The sequence below is a fragment of the Blennius ocellaris genome (assembly GCF_963422515.1).
Source record: "Blennius ocellaris genome assembly, chromosome: 5".
Taxonomy (NCBI): domain Eukaryota; kingdom Metazoa; phylum Chordata; class Actinopteri; order Blenniiformes; family Blenniidae; genus Blennius; species Blennius ocellaris.
Window position 1 is genome coordinate 14,041,385 of NC_137654.1, and position 24,950 is coordinate 14,066,334.

The 24,950-nt window shown below is 43.0% G+C and overlaps 2 protein-coding genes across 3 annotated transcripts in view; both read left to right on the top strand.

The window, feature by feature from the left end:
* gnb1a (guanine nucleotide binding protein (G protein), beta polypeptide 1a) overlaps window positions 1-6,057 on the top strand; it is a 33,918-nt gene extending 27,861 nt beyond the window's left edge. The window contains exons 7-11 of the mRNA XM_080496504.1: window positions 165-231; window positions 523-724; window positions 1,259-1,475; window positions 3,356-3,471; window positions 3,781-6,057. Coding sequence (XP_080352630.1) covers window positions 165-231; window positions 523-724; window positions 1,259-1,475; window positions 3,356-3,462 — 593 coding nt within the window. The 3' untranslated portion in view covers window positions 3,463-3,471; window positions 3,781-6,057. The remainder of the gene's footprint in view (window positions 1-164; window positions 232-522; window positions 725-1,258; window positions 1,476-3,355; window positions 3,472-3,780) is intronic.
* Window positions 6,058-7,255: 1,198 nt separating this feature from the next.
* Window positions 7,256-24,943, top strand: nadka (NAD kinase a). 2 transcript variants are annotated; one of them, XM_080496325.1, is made up of 12 exons: window positions 7,256-7,382; window positions 8,278-8,468; window positions 11,128-11,211; window positions 19,196-19,325; window positions 19,430-19,538; window positions 20,082-20,167; window positions 20,246-20,348; window positions 20,436-20,578; window positions 21,450-21,549; window positions 21,960-22,117; window positions 23,176-23,258; window positions 23,628-24,943. In XM_080496325.1, exons 2-12 carry the CDS (start codon window positions 8,308-8,310, stop codon window positions 23,773-23,775), a joined length of 1,305 nt encoding a protein of 434 aa, XP_080352451.1. In that variant the 5' UTR covers window positions 7,256-7,382; window positions 8,278-8,307; the 3' UTR covers window positions 23,776-24,943. The 2 variants fall into 2 exon arrangements, with proteins under 2 accessions (XP_080352451.1, XP_080352452.1); XM_080496326.1 differs by lacking the exons at window positions 7,256-7,382; window positions 8,278-8,468; window positions 11,128-11,211 and adding an exon at window positions 16,905-17,322.
* Window positions 24,944-24,950: the final 7 nt, after the last annotated feature.

Below are 24,950 nucleotides of genomic sequence, written 5' to 3' on the forward strand. Positions count from 1 at the left end.
GGTCATTTCTGACACACACAGCTCAGGATCATTCTCTGATGGTGGATTGGAATCAACTTGTGATCCTCTGTGCAGTGAAAAAGAAAGTTCACGTGTGCCTGCTGTCAGAATGAAGGAATCTATTGGAGAGGAGTTACTCAATCAGTGTTTTTCATTCCTAACAGGTTACCTGTCTTGTTGTCGCTTCCTGGATGACAACCAGATTGTCACCAGCTCTGGAGACACCACCTGGTCAGTTGTGGTATTGCACACAACACAATTCCTCACATGAACATTAAATTTATTGCTTAGAGTTTGTCATTTGAACAGCTGTTCTGCAATGTTTGACACATTAAAAAAAAAAAGACTCAAATATTGTATATTTAGTAATCTAATATGTCTAATGTAAACACAGTGGATGTGTAACATGCTCAGATATTTGATTAGATTTCCACTCAGTGCTTTCTAACAGAGAACTACGATTTACCTCTTCTAATGTGTTGAATTCTCTATCCTCCATGTGTTTTTTCCCTCTACTCGCAGTGCTCTGTGGGACATTGAGACCGGTCAGCAGACAACTACTTTTGCCGGTCACACCGGTGATGTCATGAGTCTCTCTCTGGCGCCCGACACCAGGCTGTTTGTGTCTGGAGCCTGCGACGCCTCGGCCAAGCTCTGGGACATCAGAGAAGGAATGTGCCGACAGACCTTCACCGGCCACGAGTCGGACATCAACGCCATCTGTGTACGGAGATGTGTGCACACTCACACACACACACACACACACACACACACACACACACACACACACACACACACACACACACACACACACACACACACACACACACACACACACACACACACACACACACACACACACACACACACACACACACACACACACACACACACACACACACACACACACACACACACGCTGACATGTTACATGCAAATCATATGAGGGCGGCATGTACGAGTCAAGTCTGTCGGGCTGAGTCACAAGAGCACAAGTTCAACCGAATCAGGCATTTATGAGCAAGTTACAGAGCAACGCGTCTTTAAATGTGTTCCAGATGACAGTGAGACCAGGTCGGTAAAATAGGTTTGAAGTGGAAAACGGTCAAATATGTCGGACGCAATTACGGGTTAGTTCGCAATAGAGAGTAAACTTGAAGGTAGTGGCAGCTTTAATAAAAGACGTAACGTGGGATATCCTGTCCAGATCCTCATACAAACGGCAGCCTCTTAAAAAATGTGTGTTTTCTTTTCGCAGTTCTTCCCCAACGGCAACGCCTTTGCCACGGGCTCAGACGACGCCACCTGCCGGCTGTTTGACCTGCGTGCCGACCAGGAGCTGATGGTTTACTCACACGACAACATCATCTGCGGTATCACCTCCGTCGCATTCTCCAAGAGTGGCCGCTTACTGCTGGCTGGCTACGACGACTTCAACTGCAACGTCTGGGACACTTTGAAGGCCGACCGCGCAGGTGAGCAGAGTTCTGAGTGTCTTTAGAGTTTACAACTTGAACTAATTGCAAGAAGAAAAGCCAAAAGAAAAGTTTCCCAGTAAAAAAAAAACTTGATTCAGAGTTTCCACTTCTTGTTACTGGTGATGAATACCAGGATTAACATGGGAACTGATTTAGACAAATGACATTTGTTGTAGTCGTTCGTTAAGAATTCAGTCATTTTACATCTAAGTTGTACTGTTCTGTTGGAAGATAAAATGTGGTTGAGGGATTTGTTTTTGTTTTTCTCTACTTGGTTTCAACATGAAATGGGCGTGGCTTTAATGTCTGATAACATTACCCAACCACCTAATGTCATTTGACAATATGTTGAGATGTGTGTAGTGGCCTTTGCTTCTTCGAGATCAATAATGTCTTCAGGAGTTTATTGTTTTGCAATTAAGAAAAATCCTGTCCAGTGAAACTGTGCATGTTGATGGAAATGACTGATCAGAAGAAGAACTTGATGCTCGTTGCTCATAGATAAGAGATTGTTTGATAGATTAGCTTCACTGCTGAATGAGGAAGGCCCACACGGACAAACAGTGATGTTTTATGGCTTCATACTGGAAATGATGTCCTGTCGAGTAGATTACTGGAACTGCAATGTAAAAAGTGTGCTGGTAGGTTCGTTTACTCCAGTGTAAATGTGGATAGTTTGCCCTCTCCTGGTCTCTATCTTGATTTGAATACAATTTTTTTATTCACCTGAATATCTGGCTTCTAAATGTTCCGATACCTGAGATATTGGTTCTCATCAACACAAGACACAAGAGTCTTTACAGGAAGGAGCTGGACACAAAAATGCCTCTAAAATCATCCTCATCATCATCATTGTCCGTTATACTCGGCTAAAAATCACTCGTATCTGTGAATCCCTAGAATATTATCAGGTAAATGTGTAAAAGTGACCTTATCGACGATGAGCCGAGACTTTTTTGCTTCAGAGTGTGTCATATAAATAGTAAATAGACTTCACATAAATCGCTGCAAACGGCTACTCCAAGTAAGGTCAAGTTTAAATGCAGAAATATAAATAACAACTCGAAAGAATCCTACTTAACCTGAAAACTGAAGCAGTAGAACTTAATCGGCACACTCCCATCATATTCGTGAATCTTATAGATCTGGAAACGGACCCAAGTCTGAGAATGTGGACACTCTTTTGATACTGTCCAGCTCTACAGTCAATTTTGCTCATGAAAGGTGTTTATCTGTTCCTTCACTTCCTCCTTCGCGGTGGCGTTGACAGTATTTTGATATCGCGTCCCAACTTGAAATGTCAACTTCCCGCCGACTTTCGGGTGCACATTGTATTTCCCACACCGCTCTGTGAACACCACCTGCTTTGCCCTTTAGCAAAGAGCAGCAGTCCAGGTGCCTCCGTACCACTGATGTCTATCTATAGCGCTATGTGTAGGCGACCACATATAGTGTTGGACACACCGTCCATGCTGCAGGTAAACTTTGTGGGACGCACATTGATGGGACAAGTAGCTGCAGACAGGGGGCGGGGAGTGTCATGTCAGCAGACTTAACGAGATGAGTTTGATTTGTATTTATTTCCAGAGAATAAAATGTATTCTGTTGAATGAGGGAGAGCATGAGGCTTCACCTGCTCCTGCAGCGACGACCCCTATGGAGGCATGAATACTTTACAGTTATTGACAGCGTGGTGGGAGAGGGATCAGAGGAGGCACACATCTCGACAGGGAATTTCAAATTACACACACACACACACGCACACAATTTTGAATAAAGAGCCAATCTGTGCCCGTTTCTGTGGTTCGAAAGCAGTTGGACTGGACACGTGGGAGTCGTCTGGGTTTTTAACCGGTGAGCCTCGGCTGTGTGTGCAGGTGTCCTGGCTGGTCACGATAACCGGGTGAGCTGCTTGGGCGTGACCGATGACGGCATGGCAGTGGCAACAGGGTCCTGGGACAGCTTCCTCAAGATCTGGAACTAGAGTCTGAAGGTAAGAAGATGCTCCAAGAGGAGCTTGTTGCACTCAGTAACCTCTTGTGATATGCTTGTTTACTGCCATCTGGGGTTTGGGAATGAAAGTGCAGCTCAAGCTGAACATCAGCGGCGCCATCCCCTCTGTGTACAAGTTTTATACATTTCACAATTGGGTTTCTCTCAGTTCAGAGCACCTAGAAATGACTGTTTTATATGTGGTGCTATAGAAATAAAGTTGAATTAAATTAAAAGTTGGAAATGTTTTAATATCAAATGAAACTCGTGATCAAGTGACTAATAAAGTTTTTTCTTTTGTTTCTTCTAGATGGCATCCGGACTCCAAAGTTGAGTGGAAGACCATTCCAACATCACAATGTTCAATTTTATTGCATATCCAATCTTTTCGAAAAAAAACACCATGATACTGACTCCAAACACCCCCACCCCCCCCCCCCAAAAAAACTATCCAAGGGCAAAAATTCTCTCTCTCTCTCTCTCTCCTTCTCATTTAAAAGAGCACAATTGTCACTCATTCAGCTAGAAAAAAAAAATTCTGAAAAAGGACAACAACAACAACAAAAAAAGCTCGAGGAATTTTTGTGGTTTGAAAGTGGAACGGAGGGGAAAGTTGTGCATTCCTCCCATGGCCATGGTCTGGTATTGTAATAAGTGAAAATAGAAACAAACCTCCACCACTGCTGCCGCCACCAACACCGTCACCACCGTCACCATTATGCACAGGTCAGAGTGAAGGTTCTTACATTGACAGTGATCTAACTCTTCATAGCTTTCCCCCCCCCCCCCCCCTTTTTTTTTTAGGCTGTTTTGTTTTGTTTTGTTTTTGTTGGTTTCTTTGTTGGTTTCATTATTCAATTTTGTCCACGAGAGGTAGATCAGCAAACTGTCAGTTTAATGTTTCAAAATGAGGATCAAAGCTTTGTTTTATTTCCTAGTCTCTACACATTTTAGAGGATGTTTTTAAGTCTGAGAAACAAGCCGAACCTCCATATCGTGTCATTTTAAAATCCAGCCCCCCCCCCCCAACCCCCCCGCTGGAGAACAAAGCGAGATAATTCAGCTTCAACAGGGAGTCCTCAAGCCACTTCTGGCCCTTCTGTATATTTAGCCCCCATGATACTTTTACTATTTCTTTTTTTTTTTTTTTTTTTTTTTTTTTTCCAGTGTAGTCCACCAATCTTTGTTTGCACACACACAAAAAAAAAAACTTTGCATATATAGAATAATGTTTAAAGAAAAAGTGTCGACTAACCAAGCACATGCTGTTTATGATAATGAATGCTCGTTTTTAAAACGAAAAACAACAAAACCATTTTAACAATCCTTACACCTTTTTGTCTGGCAACAGTGTAGAATAATTAAATGAAAATTAACGCATCGGATCATAATCGAACCCCCACCCTGCCCTCCTTTTTTTCTTTTTTCTTTTTAAATTTCTTTTTGGTTTAGTTTCTTTCCTCCTTTGACTTCAGTTTCTGTTGCCCGTGGTTGGGACCGGTGATGTGATTTGGTCGGGTAGGGAGTACCTCCACTTTAGCCCGGTTACAATCCGGACGTTTCTCTTTTTAACAGAGGTGCCCATTCCGTGCTTGGAAATGCAGTTACTACTCTGTGAATGACATGTTGTATAAATCAATGTTTGAAAATAATGATATTGAAACTTTTTAAGTTAAAAACGGAAAAAAAAAAAGATTTTGGTTGTCTGCCATGGGTGGGTTATCTCTTAGAATCGCATGCTGTAGAATTGCTTAAAAGGTGCATATAGAATTGAGTCCTTTTGATGTTTTTCTTTAAGAAAATAACCTGTTGAATATATCAATACGATGGTATTTATAGTTTTCTTTTCTTAGGTTTTTTTTTCTTTTCTTTTCTTTTCTCCTTTTTTGTTTTTCGGCTACTCCGTGCATACATGATACAACTAAAATGTCAAAGCTATGCACTCGAGAAGCGAAACCCTGCAACATAAATGGTTACTTGGTCCATTCTTGGGAGGGATTCCACAAATTTAAGAAGTAAATGTTTAAATTGTACACACATGCATACGTACATTCATTCACCTCTAAACATACACGATCTCAAATGGAACAAATACAATTTTCATTCCTTCTGTAGCAAACAAAATTCCATTTACAAAGAAAAACATTTTATAACAGGTTTTTTTCTGTCCTTTAATAAAAAAAAAATGAAAAAAAAATCTTGCAGCATCTGAATGGCAGAACTTTCTGTTGTTCCTTCTCCTTGTAAACAGAGACGCTCTTTCTTTAGCAGTAGTGACCTTTTTTCCATTGTTTTTTCTCTGCGACATTCTGTACAAAAAAATGTGCTGTAATTGTGCGTTAGGCCTGGAGTTGGCAAAAAATAAAACGAAATAAAAAAAAAATATTAAAAAATTAATTAAATTCCCTTTCCTTTTCTCTCTTTCTCCATCAAATAACTGTAGAGCTCTGCACCCCCACTGTTCCCTTTTCACCTTTTGTATTTAATTTTAAAGTCAGTCAGTGTACAACCGAAAGCTGGATGCAAGATAGAAACTATATTAAAATGTACTGTTATTTAAGATGTAATAAAAAGCAGTTTGAGATGACCTACTGTGTTGAGTGTGATTCACTTAGAGCGATTCCCACTGAAGCTAGAATGTTGCGGACTGTTTGGTTTCCTTGTAATTATGTTCAAGTCAAATAAACAATTTCTTATCCACTGTTGAATCGGCCGGCCTCCTCTGTACGCCCCTCCGGATTTCTGTGTGGAAACGATGAAAATACAGAGTTGGTTTTTTAGTTCCATGTGCAGGAACCTTCAGTCTCACTGCTTCTGGACCGAGTTTGAATGTAATTCGTGTTTAGAGACGCTTCCTGATCTTTGTCGCCCTCTGTTGGGCATACATATGGCTCTCAAGGCTCTCAACTGGAATGGATTTCTTAAAACTTTTTTTTTTTGCCATGGTGTGACTGTCACGCTCTCATCCACAAAAGGCAATTTGATCTAAATGTAATTATGAAGGGTTCCATAGTAAATTCATTCATATAATTCGCATGCTGAAATATAAATGTTTTAATTCACAAGTGTATGTCCATAAAAATGATTTTTTCCCCCCCTTATGAATCCAGAAAGTTTGATTCTTCAACTTGTATTTGTCATTGTGGGTCTAGTAATCCACAATACATGAAAACTCTATTATGGAACTATAATGTATAAGTAGATTTTTGAATGAGAAGGCAAATAGTCCCAGAGCAAAATAAAAAGAGGTAAAACAGCCATAATCTTACATTTCAAATGTTAAAGATGACTCGAGATAACTGAAATAGTTATTGTGCTCTGAGCTTGTCGTGCATGTTTTTAAGGCAAGATCAGTGTATTTCTATCGCACCATTAACAGTGATTAACAAGGAAATAAAGAATGCATTAAAAAGCCTATTAAGAATATTGATCTAGAGCGTCAGGTAACTTATTGAATTATGATAGTTATATTTCACGTCCGTATAAGTTCCAGTTGGCACTTTCATTCACGACCCACATTTATTCAAAACTCTAAAATGACGTGTGAAGGTTGTTTTGTTTTTTTAAAAAACATAAATACACTAGAAAAGTTTGACAAAAGTGTTAATGAGCTGGAAAACAAAAGAAGATCGAGTAAAAACAACAATCTGATGTCTCATTTGAAGTCGAACGCGTCTGAAGCCGCGACATCGTCAAATAACCCGCCTCCTGGTCCTACATGACGTCACCGCCGAGCCGGCCTGTGATTGGCCGGGTGCAATGCGGAAGTGGTGACAGTGTTGACAGCGTCGCGGTGGTGGAGGGAGATGGTGAAAGGTTTTCCTCTATATAAATGATGTCACGGCTCTGATCCTCCGGCAGTCTACTGCACGACGAGTCCCTGTCGTCGTCCCGTTGCACCGCGGCGAAAAGGTAGCGTGAGAGGCCGTTATATTGTTGTTCTGTGCTGAACGCGACTAAGTGTTAGCCTAGCGTGCTAACTCGCCGAGTCGAGGGGCCATCTGGAGCAGTCACCGTTCATCCGATTAACTTCAGCCAATATTGATTATTTAACTCTTATCCAAGCACTATTTTTAACGCGTTCCTTTCAATTTTTTCCGCTTTAAGGGGAGTCGCTTCAGTTGAAATGAATATTCACTTTCTTCTACTGTAAGATAGCTTAATAGATTGGCTGCTCAAGTTGTTTGTCAATACCTGGAGGCTGAATTGTATATGTGTTGTTTACATAAGTTGATGTTTGGGGTGGCATATAGTGGAAAGCTTTAGCATCCGTGATATTTTGATTAAACGCTGGCTTATTTCTCACACTATTCTACCCATTAAGCCACATATGCAGTAATAGTCAACTCATATTTTAAGCGTGTAAACATTCTGGCCAGGCTTTTTGTTCCAGTCCCATGTAGAGATCACCTTCCCAGTGGTTACGTGGGTGCAGATCTAACCAAAAGCACCTGCATTTAAAAATAAAACATTTTCCATGTGTCCTCTACTCCAGGTGGTCATGACGGTCCAACTGTGATTCAATAACTACTTGTGGTTTTCTGATTCCGTAAAAAAAAAGCAAAAAAACCGAGTTAATCTCTGAAAGTGTATAACTTGCAGGCACAGAGACCACTGAGGAGTGGACTGTTTGAACTGAGAACTTTATGATCAGCCTTCCTCAGTTGTTTAAATTGCAGTTTTATTGAGATTTGTCTCCCAGCTACATAAGATCTCTGCTAGTTGTCTAATGATTATCAGCCTTGCATGCAAGTGACTCTGTGTCCTCATGAATGATTGATTTCTTTTCTTTTTTTTTTCTCCCCAGGCCAGTTTGCTCACAGCCCAGCTGTCTGAGATGGACGGTGGACAGGAGGTGCGGCTGGAGGCCGCCCAGTACTGCTGCTCCACCTGCGATGGTGGTGGGGAGGTCTCCGGCCACGGCCACGGCCTGGCCCGGCGCAACAGGAAGACCCGCAGCCTGAGCACGTCCGCGGCCACCAGCTCCTGGGAGTACAAGTACGTGTGTGTGTGGGGGGTGGGGGGGGGGTCGGGGGGGTCATCTGATGTTTGGAGCCAAAGTTCACACAAAGAGTTGTGATTCTTCCACCTCAGAAATATGTTGATAAAAGGTTGATTTGTGCTGATAATGTTTCAACTTGGAAGCTTCAAGCATTAAAAAAGGAATTCTTATATGTTGAGATATTAGGGTTTTTTTTTGGTTTGTTTTTTAAAATTTTGTCACGCAAGTTAAATTATTGAATAATAAAACAAAGGGTCACGGGGTGACGGTGTGGGTGGAATCAATTTAAATATATGGAATAAACTGTGGCGGTATTAAAACTTTCCATTGTTTCCAAATAGTTTTCACTCTTCCCCAGACTGCACATGAAGGCAGCGTCTGACTGGAGCATGAAATAGTAACACGTATCTGTCCCTCTTGAGAAGCATCATCTTTTATTTTGGTGGATTGATGCAAATTCAGTGAAGCTCCAATATTTGTAAACTCGTGCGATTGTTTTAAATCCTTGTGATTTTTCTTTTCGTTAAAACTATTGCTATTTGTGTCAAGATGGGATTTTAGTGCAAAACAAAGAAAACACACAATACATCTTGGGTTCTTTTGGCACTTTCTGCAACGAGTCGCATCAAAATGATGAGGATCCTCCACAAACTATCGAATATTTAGGAACACAGTAATCAGAATTAGACAGAGGCAGCTGTTTGTTTTTCAACGACGGCTGCCTGCATTGGTCAACACCCTGTTTTTATCAGCCCCATGACCTTTATACAAAATACTCTTTCATCAAACATAAAGATTAAATGATGTTTTATTCCCACTCATCTGAGGACTTTTCACTCTGCAGACGTTTCGGTAAACAACCCGAGAGGTGACGCAAACGCGGCCCTGTTCATTTTCAGTGAACGCTCCAGCAGGGAGACGCTGTTGTCGGCTGCTGGAAGGCGATGCGGCGCAGCAGCTGCTTCTTCCCGGCAGCTCCGCGCGATGATCCGCGTTGCGCCACATCAAGTGTTTGTGAAATGTTTGGGTACACAATAGAAACTGAAAACGCACGTTTGTTTCACACGACCCATGTTGTAAAGAGAAGTCGGTGCAAAGAGTGCATCAGTCCAAAATGTTGAAACCCTCTCCCACGCATGAACGTGACCACAACACTTCTCATTTTAGAGGCATTTATTTGAAAAGAGGCGAGGAGTCGGATGGCTGTGGGATTCCCTGAACTGAAAGTATTTAGTTAGAAGGCTGCAAAGAAAATCAAACTTGAATGATCCCACTCCAGTACAGGTGTAAAATATAAATATATGTAAAATATACACTCCAAATGACTAGTTACTCACAAAGTTCAAAATCCTCTCCTCTCAAGTTTCTTTGAAATGATGAAATAAAAATTTTTTTGTGTTCTTTCTCAATGGAAGTCATGAAATTGCTCCTTTCACCATCTCTCATGTGTCGCATTGTCGGAGTTTCCCTCTCGTCGTCGCCTTCTTCTGCTTTTGTTGAGCATTAAACAACCTTAAAGCGGCTTTCACAGTCCTTATTCACTGGTGAGAAATTCCAAAACAAGCAGGATTCAGCTTTTTAGAATGTTATCAACATGTTACCACACAGGATAAGACTGAGGCTCCTTTTGTCATTTAAATCATGCCTGACAATGAAACATGGTTCATTGGTTAAATGTAGCTAAAACAAATGCATAAAATTGATTATTAATAGAATATACTAAGATTTTAAAAAAATATCTAAAAAGCTCAGATGTGTACAGTATTGACATTGCACAGCTTGTATTGCTGGTCAGTTTAAGTAAAGCAGTAAGAGACACATTGAAGGGAAGGAAACCGTGATTAAAAAATAATGTGCCTGGTGGTGATTTGGGGTTCTGAGTCCATGTTTCCAGCATTTCCACAAATTTTCTGTGCCTTAAATTTAAATTGAAACTACAAGTTAATCAGAATAGTACTTATTATCTTTTAAGGCATGTACGAGTCCTCCATATTGGTTGAAAATCTAGTTGTAGTGTTCCAGTTCACTGGGAATTTAGACGGACGTTCTTCAGGAAAGCTGTTGCTGCGCTCCATGTCAGAGTATGACCAAAAACATTTGACTCTGTTTCATCCATAAGAATGGCGTGTCAGTCATTGAAATCAAGATCAAATGTTCTAAGTGATATAAAAACGGTGCAGAGCTCCAAGGTGGGTAGAACACACCAGGAGCTCAGACTGGGAATTCCAGCTTCTCAACTCTGACGACCACCTCAAATTAAATCTCGGTGACATGGAGATGGAAAGATGGACGGGGGGGGGGAATTCCCCGTCGTCCTCCAGCAGCTCGCCGCTCCCTGCTTTCGGCAGACCGGTGACTAATCACGGCCGCATGACGACAGAAACAAACCACAGCGCGCGGAGTGATGGAGCATCAGCTGGTGGGGAGTCAAAAAGTGGGAAATCTTCCAGCTCAAACTTCAACACCTTTCATTTGTCTCTTTTTCATTCCTTAAATAGGGAAATGAAAGTGGGAAAAATCATTACGGTGTGTTGTGTAACTCTGGGAAGTCATGCTCCAGTGTGTTCTTCAGTCCAGAGTCCTCATCATACTGAAACAAGAAGTGAGGTTTGAGTTTTCTCTCGAGTTTTTAATCTCAATGCTCGTCTCTTCCAGGAGGACTCAGTCGCTTCACGGGCCGAGTCCTGTGACCACATTCGGCCCAAAGGCATGCATGCTCCGGAATCCACACGCAGTCATGTAAGTAGAACACAAACCTTTTTCTTTTTTCACCCAATGTTAAGGATGGTTTGTGCCTGTTTTTGGTGCAGTCATGACTCAACGTACAAATGTTTAAATAGCTCATCTTTAATCTGCATTATGACGACCGGATCAGTAACTTTGTCTACAAAAGGAATTACAGTGACACCTCAGGTGTCCAAGTCTCTGATCTTTTGAAACAAAATCGTTTAAAAAAAGAAAGAAAAAGTGTTTTTGTTGTCATTGAGTGTACAAGTCTGAGCAATGGGCAGCGTGCCGTCGCCGTGCACCACGTCGCTCTGAGGAACGTTTGTGAGAACAGGAAAATGTTGAGACCTGCACGAGAGGAGGAAAAACACAGATGTGATGCATTTGGTGGCAATTATATGGATAAAATACAGCTTAAAAAAAAAACCATTTAAAAATGTTATTCTCAATCGTTTCTTTCAGTTGTTTTACGTCCACCTGGTGAGGAGAAAAACAGTTTTGACTCAAATATTAAAGGACAGAAGATAATGAGTGTATGACAGTAAATTAAAATCATGTAGGCATCTCAAAGGTATATAGGAATACTCAAACTATTGTAATGGAGTAAAACATTAAAGTTTAGAGTAAAGAATCGGCCGGTCAAGTTTGAACAGAATTGTCAATAATGGCTAATTCCCATGTATTTTTTTTTTTTTTTAATGCAACAAGCAAATCTAGTTGTAACCAGAGCAATCATAAATGTCTGACGTCCACCAAAGGCTACATCTATCGGTGGGGAAAATTTCGACACGATCTGTGCAGTAGTTTTGATGTAATCTTGGCAACGGACACACAGATGAATATATGTATATGATTGGAAGGGTCTCCAACTCCGGTCCACGGGGGCCGCTGTCCAGCATGTTTTAGCTCTCTCCCTGAAGCTAATGATGATGTCATCACCAAGGTTGTGGAAAAAGCCCAATAACGAGCCCCTCATTGCAAGGGGTGAAGTTAAATCAGACGAAACGTCTCCCGTTTTAGGTCCGTGAGGAATCCATGGAGTATTTCTATTTGCTAAATGCCACAATAATGAAGTCAAACCTTTACATACTTTCATTAGTATTTGGTAGCTTTGCTTTTTCAACCACAGGACTTGGTCCAACGTTTAGTGTGTCCTTCCACAGCAGTTTACTGTAGTTGTGACAACTGGTTTACCGGGGCTTTGTGATGTCCGATCCAAAACATTGACTCTGTTGTCCTCGAGCCACGTTTTGTGTGTTTCGGCGCGGCGCTGAGGCTCCTCCTCCGTTTGGAAGATTCAAACTTTAACTTCCTGGATGATGCCTTGAGGTGTTGCTCCAGTATTTCCACATAATGTTCTTTCCCCACGACGCCCTCCATTTCATGAAGTGCACCAGTTCCTCCTGCAGCAAAGCAGCCCCACACAACATGATGCTGCCACCCCCATGCTTTCACAGTTGGGAGGGTGTTTTCAGGCTTTCCTCTTTTCCTCTTTCCTCTTCCTATAATTGTTTGAACAGACAAATGTTGGACCTTCAACCATCAGGAAATTGTTTTGTCGGATAAACCAGATTTGTTCAGCTCCGCGATTCTCCTCCTGATATCTTAGTTGATTTCTTTTGAATCAACTAAAGATTCAAAAGAAATCCCGTGATGTCAAACAAGGAAGCAGTGTGTTTGAGGTGTGGCCTTAGAATACGTCCCCAGGTGCGTCTCCAATTAACTCAGATGGTAGGTTCATCTATCAGAAGCTTCCAACGCCATGGCATCATCGTCTGGGCTTTCCCACATTGTTTAAAGCCTTGTTTATCTTTGTGTAAAACTTTTGAGTTCAAAGAAAGTAATGAAAGATTCTCTTCCTCATTATTGTGGCATTTATCAAATGGAAATAATTTTTGTCCTCCGAACTGACCTAAAACAAGAGTTTAGTCTGGATGTATGTGGAAAGTCCTCAATGGTAATAAAAACTGCTTGACTTTGCTTGGCAAAAAAAAAAAAAAAAACAACTTCACAGTGCACACAAAGGATCGCCACATCAGCCTGTTGAAGGAAATGGGAGTTGATCATTAAAACGAGATCAGAATGAGGAAATTGCTGTCGCTTTATTGGACAGAAATACTCGGATGAGTGTAAAAAAAAAAAGAGCCAAGAGAATCATTACTTCATTCTACAGGGGGGAATCGGGTTAAACCCAATACATGTGACACCGTTGGAGTTTCAGGAGATAATGTGTCAAACATGTAGTAGAAGAGGTTGGAAACTGAGTTCTCTTATGAAAATAGCCAGATTTTTAACTGCGTTATTAAAATGATCAATGAACTTCCTGTTATTAAGAATTGAATTGCGACTCAATTATCAGCCCAAGAAATGTGCTTGGATAACTAATAAAGAGGTGTCAATCACATTTACTGTATTTTTAGGGCCCATATACCAGAAAAGGGATGAATCCAGTTTTTTGGGCCCAAATTAAAATCGTATATATCCTGAAGTTGTCCACATTGAACACTTTTCAATCTTTAAATGTCTGATTCAAATTTCAAGTGTAAGACGACATAAGTTTGTTTTCTCAACTCGATGAAAAAGAATGCTGCTGATTTATGTCCTCTGAACTTATGTCAACATGATGACAACCTGTTGAGTCAGTCTACAACTTGTTTCTTTTAACAATCTTGGTGCTGTGATTATGTAACTTTAGCGTTCTGCTTTTGATTTGGCGTCGGGGAGCCGGTCTCTGTCCCAAACAAGCGCTCATTCTCTTAATGACACGCACAGAGTGTTGATTATGCACCTGCCAGAAGCTCCGCGCCATTAATGAAAATGTGTCTGGACTCGCTCACTCGTCTCACCGCCGCATCTGCCGCTTTCCTCCCACATCTGTCAGATACACCTGTGAGATTGAACGTGCCGGAAAAATAGAAGTGGGCCACCATTGATTAATTAGTTAAAATTAAAGAAATAAAAAAGACCTGAAGAGGTTTTCAGTGTCAGCTGTGAATAATCTTGTTTGACAGGTCAGGTCATTATATTTACAAGATTTCTGGATTCAAAATCACAGGAGGATGATGAGTTACTTCCATTAACGGTTCCTTTTTTCTTTTTCTTTTTGGACACAATAATACTGTTATTGGACAGATACCATGCACGTCTACTGATTTCCTTGTTTCTCAATCTTTCTACTACTCAGCTTTTCCATCACCAGAACTGCAGAGTCATTGCTTTTTGAAGCAAATACTTTGACTTTCTTTATTTTTGAAGGCTTTAAAGTGAATTAGGCAAAACTGGTTTGTCCAGAGATTACATTTTTTTTTACATTGTCATTTCTGACTGGTTTTCAGAGCCGTTACATCATTATTTGGATCAGAGGTTGTGTTCAGAACGTGGAAGAAGTCGTGGCTCAAAAGCTGGTTTTGTGTCGAACGGTGAGAGACGTCTGCTAATTTATTTATTCATTCAGCTGTTTTGCTCTTTGTTTAAAGTCTACAGATCTGACTCTGTCAATATGTTCTGATAATTTCATCTGTTGAGAGATACCTGAACTCTTTGACCGGTGATGATCACTTTTTTTTTTTTTTTATTTCCCACCCAGTTTTTCAAGTAAAAGTAAGATAGTTGTTGAAAATTAGTAGCATTACAATTATCAACTCTTTACCTACCAAGTGTTGGAACTCATTAAATCACTTTCTGTGAGCCTCTGTGGTTTCTAATGTCTGATTTCAGACAATAAAAAGATGATAAAGCTATTAAATCAGGGAAGGTTTGGTCTCAGCCGTGGAGAAAGAATAAAGTAGCATGACGGTTTTCAACATCTCATAAGACAGAATTGTTATTTCTTTCTTACACATACAGCTTCTGTCACAGTCCTTGAAGGGATGTAAAAAAAAAAAAAAAAAAAAAGACTTGGTCCGGTTGTATTTGTACCGTGTTTGAACTTTATCTTCCAGATCCTTCATTAAAAAGTTTGCCGCATCGAAAGATTCTCCACATCTCCCAGGCCTCCGACCCCGCCGCCCCACTGTTTGTTTCAGGCCGCAGCGTTGGAAGGATTAGCCTCCACAAAGCCGCTAGACGGGGTAAAAGTAGTAAAACCGGGTTATATCGGTCACAAACAAAGGTTCACGCCGCTACTTTTAGCTGGACCCACTTCAGTCGCACTGACCGTCTGTGATCGCTGAGGCGCTCACGGCTTCAGCCTGCAGAGGGGGGGATCACAAGTCGTCCCACCGAGGAGGTGTGGTCGCCATACTGAACGAAAGAGCGACTGACGTTCTGTAGTTTGGGCTCTTTTCGGGCATTGTTTTCTCGCCCGTAGAGGAATTTGCACCTTTCATCACCTGAGTTCCCGCCACCCTGAACACGCCTTTTAGAGGAAAGCCAGTAGTGCAGCGGGCAGTTGTTTGGAAGACGGCAGGTTGCATGAAATTGGTCACAAAGGAGGACGTCGACGTCTATTGTGTGACAAGAACAGAGCAGGCCTGCAGGTTGGTCTGCAGCGAGGACCGTCGCCGCATGAGGGATATTGTCGTGATGTCGCAGATTGAGAAACCTCACAGCTTGTATAATGTTTTTACAACAAATGCACAATTTCCTGTCACTCGTAACTGACTACACAAATATTGGAAAGGTACCAAAAAATTCAAACGGAACAAATATTGAACGGGTGTTCAAATGTACAAGTTTAAAATTGAGATTGGAAACATGACACAGTCCTGGGCAGTTAAAGGTTTCCACGTTGTAATTGAACCGTTTACTTTGCTCCCGGTTTTTCCCCACATTAATCATGGGGTTTGACCTGAGAGGAATGCGGTGGGTCGGGTTGATTTCCATCTTCCACACTATTATGGACTGAGGTGACGTAGGTTTGATGAAAGACCCAAAGCTGGCTCTTTACAACAGGGCAGCTGATCCCAGTGAGGTCATGTGACCAGTCTAATCTAAACATGCCGATGCGCGAAGATCGACGCCATTATACATTTTAACCTCATCTGAGTAAAACCGTGTCTGGTTTTACACAGAACTTAATCAGTTTTCGTTGAAGCTGCACAGATCTGGTCACACGAATACTATTGTCAAAGTTCAAATAATTTTTAGTCATATGTTTACGCATTTGATTTTTCTCATATGCTCTGTTTTGTGATCAAACCAGGCCGGCTTTTAGCCAGTTGGATGTTTTTAAAAACGTTCGCTAAACTAATTTTTAATGGGACATGTATGTATTATGCGTGTATTCAAAGTATTATAACATAAGTGTTTTTGGAATGAGGCTGTACAAAACAACTGATGCGGTTTGAAACATGTGCTGCGTTTGTTTGTTCTCAACGATGTTTGCTCAGTTCGGGTGAACGGGGGACAACCAGCTTTCTGACATGAGCCACGGGGACATTCAGCGTCGTCCTGCTGAATTCTCAGAACACACTCCGACGTGATTAATAACCCTCGTGACATTTTCAAAAAATAATTGGGGGAAAAAACACCCAACTCAGGGTCATCGAGAGAAACACTTTGTTAATTGCTGTACTCCCTGACAAGCAAGACGTTTTTGAGAGTGTAGGTGCAGCCGTGCAGGTGTTTGTCTCGGTGAATCACACCTGTCCAACAAGGAAATCCCTTCCCTGAAGTGGGCGTGTCGGAGCAGAGTGGGTGGGAGCTGCGATGAAGACAACCTTTAAGATGAGCGAGAGCTTTGCTCCAGCGGAGCAGAGTGCGCCGGGAGGCTTTAGTGTAAGTCCTCGCTGGGACAAATATAGCCACAGCCAGTCCAGCTCCAGGGGGGGGTGTGTGTTAGCTGGTGCCGGGGCCCCGACCACAGCGCATGGAGAGCCTCTCCTGCTCTCCTCCTCCTCTCCTCTCCTCTCCACGCTCGGCCTCCCAGACCGCCAGCAGCTGACTACCAGCTGGAGCGCAGAGCCGGCGACTCTGTCCGCTGCGAACTGCAGCATTGGAGGAAGTGGAGCGGAGGCAGCATGAGCCACGGTGTCGGAGCGGGCCACCAGGACAGAGCCCCCTCCTCCAGCTGAGTCGGACCAGAAGCAGCATTTCCCGTTACATGTGTACAACCATGAAGTTCAACCAGTGCGTGTTGCAGGACGCTCCCGAGAGCCACGGCGGGAACCGAGTCTGGAAATGGTGAGAGGACTTCCCGCCGTCATCTCTTGTCTCTGTATCGACACACACAGTCACGTTTTGGTGGCGAGATGTTAGCGTGGAATTCTGGATGTCTGTCAGACACGTGATCAGAGCAGCGACAACAATGTGGAGTGAGATGATGGCCATGCCGAACCAGTTTAGTTTAGTTTTGTTTTGTAGAGTTGAGTCGTATCACTTGGTTGCAGCGTTGGGTTTGTCAAACGCTGCAACATTGTGCGGAAAGCTGCGTTTGGGGTTGGGATGAATGGGAACGCGTTGACGCTTTGAGGCGTTCTGGTGGAGAAACTGAACGGCGGCTGAATGGCCGTTTCAAATGCTAATGACATCACTCCTTGTTTGCACTGATTGTGTTGGAAAGCAGGTGTGCTGTTTGGAATAATTCACCTTGCAGAACAACAACCTCACTCTATCAACCTGTATAATCTAAAAGGAGCCGATGCATCAAATCCTTCATGAATTCTGATTTTGCAGGTTGTACCTTCTGTATTGTATGTATTTAAGGTACAGGAAGTAGCATGTTTAAAGCCAAACACACCCCAAACCTCAAAGTAATATGCCGTTAAAAAAAAAAAAAAAAACCTCAAGTCAAACAAGTTGACAGTGGAGCCGTTGTGCTGATCACAAAGTGTATCTAATGGTGAGACTACATCGTCCTTTGTGTGCAATCTGTGGTGGTTTGTTTTGCATCATGTCGTGGTGTGTTTTTTTCCACAAATAAGCAGGAAGCTAATGAAGCTGCAGTCTCGTTTTATTTCTTGAGACTGAACAGGTGTGTGTATGTGTGCATGTGTGTAGGAGCCAAACCCTCATATGGCCTAAAATCCTGAGTGAAAGATTTCCCTCGGGCAAAAAATTAAAATGATCAATGATTTGAGTTCGTGTCACGGATTCGTCCTGCAGATTGTAACCGGGCTTGAAATGCACATTTTCCCTCTGTAACTGCCATGAAGTTCAATGAGGCCCCGAGGCAGTTTGACGATGCTTCCAAGTACATCCGGAGTTTACCAGAGTACATGTGCCGAGATGACTGATGGTCGGGTTTTGTAGTTGTGTGTAGAAAACACATTATCGATTGTGTTGTGACACATGACTGCTCAGCTGGTTTTGAATGCCAAGTTTAATTAACCTGTGAAGCGATGGAATGAATCCTCCGTCTCTGGGCTTTGGCATTCCTCAAAAAGCATTGTGTATCCTGCTGAATGTAAAGAGTCATCAAGGGCTCATAGTTCATTAATTCGCAGCGGCAGTATTTTCAGGTGCTCACTTGTATGTTCAAACGTATTATTAAATTCCTCCCAAGTTCCTCTTGCATAAGGTCTGGTCTGGTCGTCCTAATTCACCATCACCGACTCCCTAATTGTGTGACAGATGTGTTTCTTATGAAAGCTGGAACTAAGTGGGGTGGACAGACTTTGGTAATGGAGCCCGTTGGCTGTTCCGGCTTGAACTCGTGTTCCAACCTCTTGGGATCCAGCTCGTTTTGGGCCGACGTGAACTTTCCCGTTGGTCTCCTCGTTCCGCCGTCACGTCTCCTCTGCGCCACCCGAGGTCGTCCGCTCCATTTCGCTTCCATTTAATTTGCGTGTCACCCTGATGGCGATACAAACTCTTTGCGTGCGTCTGTGAACGGGCGTCCTTCCTTCCACTCGGCACACTCAGGAGTGTGTGTCATCAGAGCTGGATGTGGAGTTGGTGGCTCTAATTGGAGAAGGGCTGAGTCGCGGTGGTTATGATGACCGTAAAGGACTCCTCAGTGCGCGAGTCACTGGTCTCGGCTCATGTAGGATTTACACTCGATTCCGGTTTTCTCCTTCGTAAGGTGAAAGTTGTTTTTGGCTGTGTGTTTGTCCAGGCACATTCAGGACCCCGCGAGCCAGAGACTGACGTGGAACAAACCACCGAAAAGTGTCCTTGTCATCAAGAAGATCCGAGATGCCAGCCTGCTGCAGCCTTTCAAAGAGCTCTGCATCTTCCTCACCGAGGTACGAGCCCCTGAACCTCTCTGACCTCCGGGTCCGTTCGCGGGAAGCTGCTGCTCGCCTTCAGCTGTCCAGCTCATCACTCGGCTTGTTTCCCTGACCGACAGGTGAAGAACCTGATCGTTTACGTGGAGAAGAAAGTCCTGGACGATCCGGCCATTTCAGCAGACGAAAACTTCGGAGCCATCTCAAAGAAATTCTGCGCTTTCAGAGAAGGTATTAAACCTGGCCGATCTTAATGCAAAGATAAGAACAGTGTGTTTAAAAGGTTAGGGACTCTAATATCCACTCAAACTATAAAAAAAACAGCATTACTCCATTCCACCTTGGAGTCAATGTGATAATCCTCGATCCCATTATATGACAGGGTCACGTGAGTTAAAATAACCCATTATCTTAAAACCAGAATAAACATAAATAAAAGGTGCATTTATGCTTCATAACACGTGCACATAAATACATTTGTATAGACATACAGTCTAATGATATGGAGACGAGGCATACACAGTATGTGTGTGTCATTATAGAAACAATAGATGTGCATATACAGATGAAATAAAAAGAAAAAATCTCTTCATCTATGATGTCGAGGGATGTTTTTATGGACATTAAGACGTTAATCTATTTAAATGTGTTGTTATAGAAACGTAGAGAGGGAGAAATGCAGCCAGTATGGACACATGACACGTATAGATCAGTGTGTGTCGATAAATAGATGGAAGGGAACTTTTCCATTTGGTTTTCGTTTGTGTTTTTCAGATCTGGATGACATCTCTAACCAGGTGGACTTCATCATCTGTCTCGGTGGCGACGGCACTCTGCTGTATGCGTCTTCACTCTTCCAGGTATTCAATCAGCTTCAAAACCTGCGTTGGTCAAAATCTTTCCTCCTCTAATGCGGTTTCCTCTCTCTCTGTTTGCAGGACAGCGTTCCTCCGGTGATGGCCTTCCACCTGGGCTCCCTCGGCTTCCTCACGCCATTCAAGTTCGACACGTACCAGTCTCAGGTCACCCAGATTATTGAAGGTACTCCCTGCTCTGCTCGTACAAACCCTCTTCGCCCTCCTTGACAGAGCAGCGGTTTGTATGAACCTCCGCTTCCGGTGTGCGCAGGGAACGCCGCCATTGTGCTGCGGAGTCGCTTGAAAGTGCGAGTGCTGAAGGAGAACTGGGAGAATAAAGCCCGAGTGGACGAGAAGGGAATCATCCTGACCAACGGGGACGTGGAGAGCTGCCGCAAGGCCATGCAGTACCAGGTTAGCCCTCCGCAACCAACCAGAAAGCTTCCAGTCCTGGCGTGTCGCACCTCATCATGTAATAATGTCATACAGTTTCAACTCCACTGTAATAAGTTGTTACACGTGGCAACAGGCTAAATGATTAAATGCACTCGGTGGTATTTACAATCTGGTTTTATTTCTTCAAGAAAAAGAAATGGCTGCTGGAAATACTCATAGGCCTGTCATTTTAAAAATCTACCGGCCACAATGGGAGGTGATCTGAAAAGTTCAACCTGATTTAGAGCCCTGCTTTCTACCATTGCTATGTTGGCAGGACATGAGCAAAAGCAAAGAGTGACATGTAGTACGAGTCCAACTGAATCTTGTTTTTCCCCGTTATTGAAAATATAACCAGGTCTATGGATAAAAGGCAAAATGTATGAAATAATGCACCAAATTATTACATTTTCTTGAGGGGAAGAAAGGGTGGAACACCCATATTGTATAACTGTTGCAAGATATAACAAGTTATTATAAAGTACTGCAACATTTCTGAGAAAATGAGTTCAAGAATTTTATTCCGAAATGCGGCATTATTGCACAATGAGTTGAAAGTGTATTCCATGTTACAGCATTGTCACATAATGATGTCCTGCTGGAGTTTTGTCACCCTGACTCAGCAGCTCTCAGCCCGAGCCTCCTGAAAGCCTCAAGCCTGTTATTAAAGAATGAACTGAGCTTAACGTGAAATGTTTTTAGCAGCACAAATCCACCGGTGTAATCTGATCTCCTGTGTGACACCAGGAAAATACTTTCTTTCCTCTTATGAAAGAAACTAGTCAGAAAAAAAAGTCAGTCTCATCTATTGGAAAGTTCACTGGTACATTTCTCCCTGTGTGTGTGGCAGGTCCTGAACGAGGTGGTGGTGGACCGAGGACCCTCCTCCTATATCTCCAACGTGGACCTCTATCTAGACGGACACCTCATCACCACGGTGCAGGGCGACGGTGAGTGGCAGTCGGATCTGACAATGTTTAGTCTCGGCGGCTCGTAGCCTTCCAGTCCAAGCAGCCCGCAGACTTTGGACAGACTTTACTACACAATGACTTGTTATATCCTGCTGATCGTTCCAAATACTACAGAGAAACGCAGTGAGTCACTCGGTGTAAAAACACACGTCCATCTCAAAACATCTGAACACGATGCAAAGGTTCACTCTCATACATTTCAGAAATACAACATCTTAAAATGTTACAATATTTAAAAGGGAGAGATTTAATTTCTATGTGAGGCGACTTCACAAAATTAATAATTTTTAAAAAAGAAGCACAAATTGACTCGGGTCGACTGCTCACAGTTTTCTCGGGGCCTCGATTGAGATCAAGCGACATAAAAGTGCGTCTCTCTTCCTCTCCAGGTGTGATTGTGTCCACTCCTACGGGCAGCACTGCGTACGCCGTGGCGGCCGGCGCTTCCATGATCCATCCCAACGTGCCGGCCATCATGATCACCCCCATCTGCCCGCACTCGCTATCCTTCAGGCCCATCGTGGTGCCCGCAGGGGTGGAGCTCAAGGTACACTCGCCTTCCTTCTTCCTCCTCGGGGCGACGGCGAGAGCAATACTATCAATTTATTAGCTATTTATTGTGTCTGTTCAGTTTTGGGAGTAAATGTTAACCCAAGTGCTTTGCAGCGTAACATGGATCACAGTAAATAAATCAATGAATGACATGGTTAAAACACATTGATATGGAATTAATCTTTAATGCTATAATTACACCAACCAACCATAAGATTAGAACCACCACTCACCTCTTTGTGGCAGACAGTCAGCATTTTGTCAGGTGGTCATAATGTTGTGGCACATATAGGGCGAGTCAAGCGAGAGCCACGTCGTTACGTCACTCCAAAACGTGCAACGTCACTGATTGGCCATTTGGGCATTACATAGTGAATTTCTGCTCCTTTCACTTTATTTCTGGACGCGTCTGAATCCAATGCTTCAGCATCAGGAGGAGTGGAGGTGTAGAATGATAGAACATGGCAGCCGCAGCTCTACAGCTTCTAATAGAAACCTATGTAAACACACGCTGATTAAAGTTCTCCTTCACATGAAGCCATTAAAAGGCTCATTTTATGGTTAAGAAAATCCAAGTGGTATGTAGTTTGGTTTTTACTTGCTGATGAACCAAAAGTATCGCTTCATTATAAAGTTCTGTGGTTAAAGAATAGTGGAGCGTCTCGGAGCGGAGCGCAACGCCACGATCATTCCCTCCTATTATTAATTTCTGGCCCAGCAATGAAGTGGAGCCGGCGTCGCACCGGTTTAGCCCCCGTTAAGAACCGGTTTGGTCGTTGGAAAGACAAAGAACTGGGTCCGAACTCTGGGCCCTGGTTCTTTCCGGTTGGAAAAGCCCCCAAAGACATTCGGTAATCAAAGTGCAATGATACTGATGACGAGCGTTCTGGTGCCTCTTAGTAAGGACGGGAGCGTTGCTTCATTATCTGAATCGGCTCTGGAACAATGGAACAATGAGGCGTTTGTGTGGACGGAGGAACAGGTTCCATGCTTTACTGGTGAGGGAAGAGGAAGTGTGGCTCCTGCCTCAAAACCACTGCCTTCTGTCCTCAGATCAAGCTTTCCCATGACGCCCGGAACACGGCTTGGGTGTCGTTCGATGGGAGGAAGAGACAGGAGATCTGCCACGGAGACAGGTTGGTCCACATACCGAGCCGCTGGCACCAATACACACGAAGGCTTTCCCAGGTGAAAGGAGCCGCGGACGGAGATAAAAGACGGCACGAGGCGAGCGGAGGACGAGTTTAACTCCCTCAGCCGCTGCCTCGACACTCCGAGGCTTTAGTTACGTAACCTTATCAAGCCGCTTAATGGTCTGCAGGCCTCAGGAGATCCAGCCCTCTATTTATGCAACTCCTCCCAACATAATCACTCCAATGCTTCTGGAAAAAAAAAAAAAAAGAGAGAGAGAGAGAGAGCAACTCCAGGAAGCTTCATAGCCGCACCTCGTGTCGACAGCTCCGAGACCAAACCCTCACCTCTTTTGTTTTTCTTTTTCTTTCCAGTATTACCATCACCACTTCCTGCTTCCCCGTTCCCTCCATCTGTTTCCGGGACCCGGTCAACGACTGGTTCGAGAGCCTGGCCCAGTGTCTGCACTGGAACGTGAGGAAGAAGCAGAACTACCTCAGCTCGGAGGACGAGGAGTCCTGAGCCTCGCAACAACAACAACGAAAAAAAAAATGCCACTCCGCCGTTCCCGTCAGATCAGTCGTCTAAACCCCGTCGATGTTGGATTTGTTCAAAAAAAAGACGTCGGCTGTTTAAAGCTTGAATAAGATTGACTGATGGACTCCTCGTTAAGATAGGCTCGTAGAGCTCAAACTAAAGAGAATAAATTGAAGGCCGATAATTTATTAAGTTATTTCCCCTCACGTCAAACTAGTAACTTGGTCGCTTGTTCCTGATCTGAACCTTACCAAGTTGAGGAAAAGTGATTTGCGACGACCAATCGGAGTTGATCAGGAATCCACGTGCAGCCAAGTTAGTCCATTAAATCTCTCCGGAGTGCGTTTTAGTTAAGAACGGAGAGACGTTTAGCTCAGACTGTGCCTTAAACACTGGTATCATTAATGTACAGGAAAGTTCTCGAGGTTTACATCACGTTTGTTCATATCTGTGTCAACCAGCCGCGAGCTGCTGGTTCCTATCCATTCCAGGCGACGAGGCGGCCGCTTACATCTGCTTTTTGATTTAAAAAAAAAAAACAAAACCATGTCCTTTAAGCCATAGTGGAGGTTTTTAAGTGGACTGGTCGGTTTCCACGCTGGACCTCCGCCTGCAGAACCAGACCAACAAAGGCAATCATTCCTCTCACTCTGGAGCCTGTATATAAGTAAAGACGATGTATTTTGTAAAGTCCACATGTTTATTACCCTGTTTACAATGTTATTAATGAAAGTGACTCTATTTGGTACTTCTTTTTTTTTTTTTCTTGTTACATTGATAACTTCCTCCGCTGTTAACTTTATAACTATATTTCCGTGAAGTGAGGTCAGGGTTAGCAGGTCCGTTTTTTTAAAAAGGTTTAACCTGAAATTTGCTCAAACGGAGCCAAAGTTGATTCCAAATTCATTCCAGTCTGGTATTTTTTAGATCCAGCGTTGTCAGGAGCTGCTGTAGAGAGGAAAAAGGAAAAAAAAAAAAGCCTGTTTTTTAACTTCTATGAAGCGTGGTTGACTCTTCTCTCAAAGTGCTTTTCACTTTTTGTAACTATGAAAACATGTAACTCTTTTAACTTTTGTATCTTTCAGCTTGTAAATGTTTCTAATATGAATCTTGACTATTTTTCCCCCCCAAAAGACTTTAATAAACACAAGGAATTTAAA